We start from the raw sequence: 8,577 nt of genomic DNA on the forward strand, positions 1-8,577 counted from the left end.
TTTCTTTTCTTTTCTTTTCTTTTCTTTTCTTTTTTTTTTTTCTTTTTTGGCAGAAGCGGGGATTGAATTCAGGCCCTTGTGCTTGCCAGGGAAGCGCTTATTCCACTGAGCCATCTCCCTTGCCCCTGAATAGTTTCTTAAGACAGCACAAAAATGTCACCTAATGTTGCTGGCACCCCAATTCCCTTCCATGGCCAAGGCAGGGCAGTCTTTAGGGAGAGTAGGGCTGCTACCCTTACAACAGTGGGACCTGGGCCTCACCCGGAGGCTTAGGAGTTGAGCTGTTGACAATTTAAATCTTGCTAAGCCTCCATTTTCTCATCTTCAACATGTGGACACAGTACCCTTGTACGGCTGGGAGATTTCAGCAAGGTGACATGGCAACACCAGCAAGGGCCAGAGCACAGAGCACAGAGCACAGAGCCCACAGCAGCTCTGACTCACCCTTTGTTTCTATCACCACAGACTACAGGGCAGCCTGTTCAGTGTGCCTCACAGTCTCCAGGCCTCTCCTGGGGTCAGGCTGCCCATCTGCATTCTGGCTGAGGATCCGGCTTCCTAGGAGCTCCTGCCCAACCTCTATATTTGTGACCAGCAGTCAGAGGGGGAGTCTCAAAAAGTAAACTGTTCTAGAACCTTCTAGGAGCTTCCATGGCCCTAGTCTCATCACAGGCCTGTCAGTTTCCCTGTTTCTTCCCCCACTCAGATAGAATATGAGCTCTCTGGGAGCAGGAATCTTCTCAATTTTGTCCATCATGAGTGGCACCAGGAACCGCACTCACATATGAATAACATTAACAGTGGTGGCTCGCCCAGCACCAGCTGACCAGAGAGACCATAGGAAATCACTTGAGCCTGAGGCCCTCCCACTAGCAAGGACAGATTACGGCAAATAGGAGATGTTGCTAAGAAAGGGGAGGGGTCCTGCTGGCCACTGTGCTTCTTGTTAGACGGATGAGGTGGATCTGGCTGGCTGGACCCCGAGACCTGGGAGCTGCATCCAGCTGGGCTTCACGACAAGGACACCATCATGGAGCTGTGTTACAGGAGTCTCCAGTGCTGTAGGGTCCAGAATGTGGCCAGGTCTTTGGATCCCTAGGCACCTGAGAATTCTGCACATTCTTAAGTCTGGCAGTGGGGTGCAGAGGTGGGGTCCATGGGGCTCTTAGTGTCTTTTGCCTCTAGGGTTGTGTTCTCACAGCAACAGAGACTTGGTTTAGCTGCCGATTCATAGCTGACCCAAGGTCCTCAACGAACTCATGCTAAGAAGGGAATGGTCTCAGACTGCTCTTTATTGCCCTCTAGAGGCAGGAAGGTGAAGGCAGGCCCTAGGACCGCAAGAGCTTGGGGAGCGACTGAGACATGCAGGCAGCAGATGACAAGTAAGGAGTGCACAGTCCCCCTCCACTGCCCTCCAACACTCCAGGTTGACCCCACAGGACATGATGTCGGGAAAACACAGGTTCAGTTGCATCCAAATGACACAGATGCTTGTTTTATAGCAAAGCTTTTTTTTTTTTCCCCTGGGACAACCTCCAAGGTCGAAACTCAGTAGGTGCTGTGTGAAATGTCCTTAAGGGTCAGCAGACAAGTGTAGCCCCCTAAGGAAACCAAGTGACACAGAAAGGAGCCTTTGAAACTCGATCCCGGAGTGGGCTTAGTCATGCACGCTGGTCCACGTTTAGCTGGTCTTGCTATCCATCCTTGAACAAGGGGCTGAAATTCCCTTCCTCTCTGAGGGAGTAGGCATCCCTTCTGGACACTGTTCTCTTTTGCTCCCTTATCATTTGGTCCAGAGAGAGCCGCTCAGGGATGGTCCATTCGCTCGCTTAGCTACACTGCTGCTCTGCAACATGGCCGTGCTGCGGGTGCTAGGGACCCAGCTTCCAATTCAGAAAACAAAACTCTTTTCCCAGGACTGTGTGACTTCATGGGTAGTGAGCCAGCAGTGGGAGGTGAGGTCATGGGGATTTCAAGGAGCAGAAGGGCCTGCTCTGAATTATATTCCTTAATCCACTGTTTAGAAAGCTTAAGTTTTATAAAGTTTGATGCAATTGGAGACAAAAAAATAATTGTGCAATACTTTAGACCTACATGTTGTGGTTATATGAGTTTAAAAATATACATTTAAGATAGAAAATATAAAAAATTCTATCAGGGAAAAACACAAAGAACTTCCAGTCTTTCTTACAGTAATGTGTCTATCTACACCACATTTCTATCTGCCAATAGAAGGGCTTTCTTCACTCGAAAGATAAAAGTTGACAAATCTTTTTATGTAAATATGTATATACATATAATATGCATAAATGCACATAACATTCATATTACATGTATAAAATCTGTACATAAAGCATCTGCATCTTTAAACAACATAGGTCTGTTAATATCTGTGCATGCATTATCTATGTACCAACGTATTATTTTACATGTATACATTATATCTGGGCATGGTGGTCCATACTCTGGGAGGCTGAGGCAGAAAGATCCCAAGTGTGAGCCCACAGGGGGCACCTTAATATCTTAGCAAGACTTTGTCCAAAACAGAAGTAAAAGCTGCTGGGGAGGAGGCTCAGTGTGAAGGCTTTGGGTTCAATTCCCTTTGCCACAAAACACAGTAAGTAAATAAAATCAACCTATACATACACATTGCATGTCAACATCTGTCTATCAAGCCCTGCGGGCTACACCTACATGAGCACACAACAGCTCCATGTATGCATTCCCGCACACACACCTGTGAGTGCACATGCAGGCACTGTGTCATACACATCTGTGTCCATACACCCACCACATTCTGTCCTTAGAGCAGCTGGCACTGCACATGGGAAAGTTTTACAGAACTTAGCACCAGAGAGCATCTCGGAGCCCCGGGCTGACTCTCCCTGGGGCGGCCCTGTGGGCTGGGTGCACATCAGTCAAACACTTACCATGGAGCCACCTGCAACCCTCCCGGCAGCATCCTGATGCCTCTGCTGGCCTGTGGCATGCTCCAGCCTTGCCCACAGGGTCCTGGAGGCCCATAAGCTTCTGACCCCACAGTGAGCTCCAGGCCAGAGCTCTGCAGCCATGGCTGAGGGGAAGAGCTGTCTCTAGGGCAAGGCCACCACTGATTTCAGAGATGAGCCTGGCTCTGACATGGGATGCCCTGACCCCTAGTAGAACTGTGAAAGTCACTGTGTCACAGCAGGGCTCTCCTTCCCTGCTACTGTAAGTGTGGCCAGGGACTGGCAACACTAGCAGCCCTTGCAGCTTGTTAGAAAGGCAGATTCTGAGGCCAACCCGGCTTTGTGAATCAGGCCCACACTGCATCAGGGCACCCGGCAGGAAGGCCAGCCCAAAGCCCCTGATTCCCAGGCTGTAGGACCATGTGGGGTAGGATGACAGCCTCCACACCCTCTAACTGATGCAGAGCCAGAACATGTGGCCAACGGCCTGAGGCCTCTGACCTGCAGCCTCTTCCCAGAGACCTGGTGGCAAGTGATACCTCACGCAATGTTCTGATTAACAAAGGGTCATGTACAGGTCAGCAGCCCCACAAGATCGCATGGCCTCTTGTAGCCATCATGTGTAATTACACGCCACAGGGTCTACACAATGGCATAACCACCCAGTCATGCAGAAGGAAACCCACAGTTAGGGGATGTGGGATCATACTGCTACTTTCAGGGGCTCTGGCATGACTCAGCCAGGGTGGGAATAAGGCATGAGTGGCAGGAATGATAGGAAGGGTCCCTTGTCCTACCACTCATGAGGCCTGGGCATGGGCTGGATTTCCAGTCTCATTCCAGCAGGTTCTTTCTCGTCTGCCCTGAGGATGCCCTTAGGGAGCAAAGGCTTCCCCGATGCCAATGTGGCACTTGGCACTCACAGACTTTTCAGCTGGCATGAGTGTCTCCTTTGTCAGTGAGAATTCAGCAAATTAAATATTTGTAGAGCTTGGGTTCTGTCGGTCGATGGTGGCTCTGAACATAAGGGGGACCCCTGACATGGGTCCCCAGGATTCTGCAGCCTGATCCTCAGAACCCTTGAGAGGGACAAGTCTGCAGTCCTATGGCACAGTTGGCCTTCAGGGAGGGCCACTGGGTGGGAGGCCCGATCAAATCACAGGAGCCCTTGGAGAGGCAAGGGATGCCAGAGACTGCAGTCATGGAGAAGAGCTACCCAGAGGAAGCCCGGGCCATAGGGAATGGAACTTTGCCACCAATCTGGAGGTAGGTACCTGGGACTGATTCACTTAGGGCCTCCAGAAGGAGGTGTCCACACCTAAATTCTGACCGTGGGAGGCTCTTAGAACCCAGTGCACCTCTGACTGACAGAATGGCAAGCCAGCCCCAGGGCGTGGTTTAAGCTGCTAGATCTTCCATAATTTGCTATGCACTGAGAGTGAATGAAAGAAGGTTTGCAAGGAAAGACTGCAGTGTGGGGTCACTTACTCCCTGAGGCAACCATGACCCAGCTGCAGCTGCTGGGAAACACATCCAAAGGCAGACAATGGATGAAGAGGACCATTTCCCCTTATGCATGGGGGACTTGATCCCAGGGCTACCTGAAACCGACGATAACACTGATCTTTCTATACATGTTTTCCTCAGACATTCAGAGAGGATTACTTTATAAACTAGGTGAAGTATGAGATAGATAGCAATACTCGTAAGAAAATAGAATGATTGTGACAATGTACCATAACACAGTGGCCAGCCTCATTACCCTTGCCCCTGGGGTCACTGTTAAGTAACACAAGGGTTACTGGAGCACAGAGCTGCACTACCCCTGCAGTCATGATGGTGACTGTGTAAGTAACAGGCCAGCAGCACACAGAAGCACGTGGCTACGCTGGACAAAGGGACAGTTCATATCCCAGGGTCAGGGCGAGAGGCAGGATGGTTTAAGATTTCATTGGGTTACTCAGAATGGTGTTCCATATCAAACTAAAGACTTGCTTATTTCTATCATTTTCCAGTTAATATTTTCAGAATGTGGTTGACCACAGTTGACATTAAGTGGCTGAAATCACAGCAAGAAAAACCACAGAGAAAGGGACTACTCTGTACTTTTTCCCATCAAGATAACTTACCAACAAGCAGTCATTTCACTGGCTGGGCAAGTAGGGAATTGGCGGGAGTACAGGAGTCTGGATGGGTATTTTTTTATTTGTTTTGGTATCAGGAGAAACCAAAACCTCTCTGCTGGCCAGGAGAAACCAAAACCTCTCTGCTGACCACAGAGAGGGGTACTTCTGTGGAGGGGGCACCTTGCATCTGAAGGCAGCATGGGAGCTGGACTCTGCACAGCCACATCAGCAGTCCTTCCCCCAACATCCCAGAATGTTCACACATGGATCACTCACACACTGGGCAGCGAGTGGGAATTAGACCAAAACACTCTTTCCAGAAACAACTAGAAGCTTCTAGAAGGGTGAGTAAAGCGAGAGAATTTTTCTGGCCTGGTCCACCATCCTGTTCATGAGATTTCTAGAATGCTCATGTGCAGTGGTCAGAGGGGGAAGACATGGTGGCCCTGGTGGCTGAGGTCCTGAAAGCTTTTATAGGCTGTCCGCCTTCTCTCCCAAGGTCTAGGCAAAGTTTCTGGTCAGCCTCACCAGGAAAGACACATGGACCAGCTTTTTACCCAGGTCTGCATTGCCTGTGGCTCCTGTTTTGTGGATATTACATTTTGGGAGAGGGAGACCTGAGTGTAGGGGTCAGGGTCAGGAAGTAGGAACAAAGAGAAACAGGAATGAGTCCCCCAGGTGTGCCCCCTAACTATTGTAGGGTGGATGAAGGGGAGCCAGGTCCCCCTATCCCCAACAAGGTGCCTGGATGACGGGGGCAGGGTCAGGGGAATTTTCTCCTCAGCACCAAGAGGGCTTGCAGAAGGTAAAAGAGGACCTTCACTCATAAAATGCACCCACCAAAAAGCCCAGATTTCAGTCAGTGGCCGCATGCTCCCATCTCAGTCCTATAAACTCTGTATAAATGTGCTTGTGTTTGTTCACACACAGACTCTTCTGCACTGCATAGTGAAAAGCTCATCCAAGCCAAAGCCATGAACTCCATGGCCTGGAGACACCTTGCACCCCAGCCCAGACTTAGGACCTCTTACAGGGGGGATCGAATGGCGTGTACGGTCCTTCATCTTCCTCATCCTCCTCCTCTTCCTCCTCGTCATTCTCGTTGTTTTCATTGTCTTCATTCTCATTCTCTGTCTCATTGCCAGCCTCAGCAACAACATCATCTCTCCGAGTCCCATTCACGCCCCTGTCAGGGGCACTGCTGGGCCCTGTTCCATTCTCTACGGTGTGTTTGATTGGGATCTTGATGGCCACCTCAGATTCCCCATTGGTGTAAGCCCTGCTGTTAATCAGTCTTTGTCTCTGTGGAGAGAGAGGAACATGCTCAATACAGGGAGAGGGGCTGCAAGCATTTTACTTCTGGGTCATGGGCTACTGCGATCCACTTTAAGCTGCTAACAAGGAGATGTGTCCAGGAGGCCATGGAGTCAAGTTGTAAGATTCTAAAATAACAAGAAACTTGGACAAGCTTCCAGGAGGAAAAATGAAGCTTTTACAACCCATTGGGACTTGCAGATCCCCTTAGAGGAAATTCCTATGACCTGCATATATCTAGTCTCTGTGGTGCTGTCTTTCTTCCCCAGATTCAATGAACTTCCTTGTTCCCCATGGGAGAAAGCCTCACCCTGCATATGGACTAGTGCACCAATAAGACTGCTGCTCAGAGAAAGGAAAATCAGGTCTGAGACAAGGTAACCTTTATCTAGTGACGGCCTCTGTGCAAGCTCACATCAGGGGGCTTTAATGGAATGTGAACATAAAAAATATAGGTAAAAGAAGGCAGGGGAGTCTCTACACAGTTGGCTGCTGGACTAGTCTCTCATGTGTGGAGTGAAGAGCCAGGACCAGGATACAGAGCTGGCCAAGGGGGGAAGGATGCTGTGGAGGGCAGAGGGAAATTCTGGGGTTACACTGAATTAGGAGATCTCTCCTGCCTGTGGTTCCCCTCTCCTTTCTGGAGCACACTGGGCCTTCCCAGATACCTCATTGATCAGCATGCGACTGGCCATGGAGAGCCGGGTCTTGGGGGGAAAGTGGCTTGTGATCATGATCCGCAGGCCAGCTTCAGAGAAAGACAGCTGGTGTGGGTAGGCTGACAGCAGCTCGTCTACCATGATCACCGACGCTTTGCGATGGAAATTGGCTAGGAGGGTGAAAGAGGTAACATTGAAGCCAGAAGGGCCAAAGAGAACATCATTCATTCTTTTCTTTTTTTTGTCTTCCTTTCCATTTCACACCTCCCCTCTTCCCTCCCTCCCATCCATCCATCCATCCATCCATCCATCCATCCATCCATCCATCCATCCATCGATTCATCCATCCTTCCTTCCTTCCTTTCATTTTTATTTTCTCCTCCTTTTTCTATCTCCCCCTTTCCCTTTCATTCTTCTAGGAAATATTGCAGTGAAAAAAAATATGAAAAAGAGTCAAAATCTTCTTTCTATAGTTTTACTAAGAGCTAATTTCAAATAACCTGAAACTACTCAACCATCACTCCTTGACATGGTAGGAATGAATAACGTAAGAGTTTCTCTTTGTCCTCAAAGGATTCTTTTCCTACCACTTAGATCTAGGACACAGGAAAAACTCCGATAAACTTTATTGATCCTACATATCCTCCCCCCTTTTTAGTAAGGGTCTACAGGTTCTCACTATGTAGCTAGGACTCATAGTGATCTGCCTGTGTACAGCCTCCCAAGAACTGGGATTACAAGTGTGCGCCACCATGCCCAGTCACAGTCGTCATCTCAGCATGCCCTGGGGTGTGGGGCCAGATGGCACCCTGGGATTGAACTCCAGCTTCTGAGTCTGCCTAAGCAGGTGCTTTAATCTGCTGAGCTATTTGGTCGGCTCTTTACATACCCTTTAAATACCAACAGCATTCCTATGAGTCATCCAATGCTACAGACAGACCTGAGTGAAGTGGAGGTCATGCTGAGCAGGCACACAGTCCTGAAGCCCAACCAGGAGTGGAGGTGACTGGGAAGGCCAGTCACAGTCTGAGCTGTCATTTTAGAGGCCAAACCCTTTGAATGGGGTCTGGTCCTGTGCCATGGGTTGCCACTGAGGCCTGTACCTGTTTTGTGAATGGGCCACTGGTGCCCACAGGTTTGGGGACCTGGCCACAGCACCTCTCAGTACCTGCTCCTGTTTTTCAAACCACTGTGAAATGACCCTGGAAACACTGACCAATATTAGGTGGCCAACTCTTGTTCTTATAGAGTGCTCCTTTTGTGATTATAAAGTACCTGAAAGGAAAGAAATTAAATGCTCATATAGAATGGTACAAAATCATACTGAATTTTTTTTTATTAAACATGTAGATAACTATTTAAAAATACATCAAATGTTTCATCTTCAAAATCAAATAACTAGCCAGACACTCCAAAGTTGGAGATTTATTTGAAGATAGCCTTTATATTTTCTAATTTCTTTCTTTTTCTGCAAAATAACCATGTGGGACACATTTCAAGGGAATTTTTTTTTTTTTTTTTTTTTTTTTT

General features: G+C 48.6%; 1 protein-coding gene across 3 annotated transcripts in view; it reads right to left on the reverse strand.

Annotated features, from left to right (window-relative positions):
• Nucleotides 1-8,577, reverse strand: part of Slc24a3 (solute carrier family 24 member 3) — a 491,099-nt gene that overhangs the window by 20,161 nt on the left and 462,361 nt on the right. For all 3 annotated transcript variants that reach the window (XM_004635592.3, XM_023720226.1, XM_023720227.1), the window contains exons 11-12: nucleotides 7,057-7,217; nucleotides 6,106-6,376 (exon numbers count right to left, since the gene is read on the reverse strand). In XM_004635592.3, the coding sequence (XP_004635649.2) occupies nucleotides 6,106-6,376; nucleotides 7,057-7,217 (432 nt within the window). The remainder of the gene's footprint in view (nucleotides 1-6,105; nucleotides 6,377-7,056; nucleotides 7,218-8,577) is intronic.

Source organism: Octodon degus, unplaced genomic scaffold, assembly GCF_000260255.1.
Source record: "Octodon degus isolate 3935 unplaced genomic scaffold, OctDeg1.0 scaffold00073, whole genome shotgun sequence".
NCBI classification, from domain to species: Eukaryota; Metazoa; Chordata; class Mammalia; order Rodentia; family Octodontidae; genus Octodon; species Octodon degus.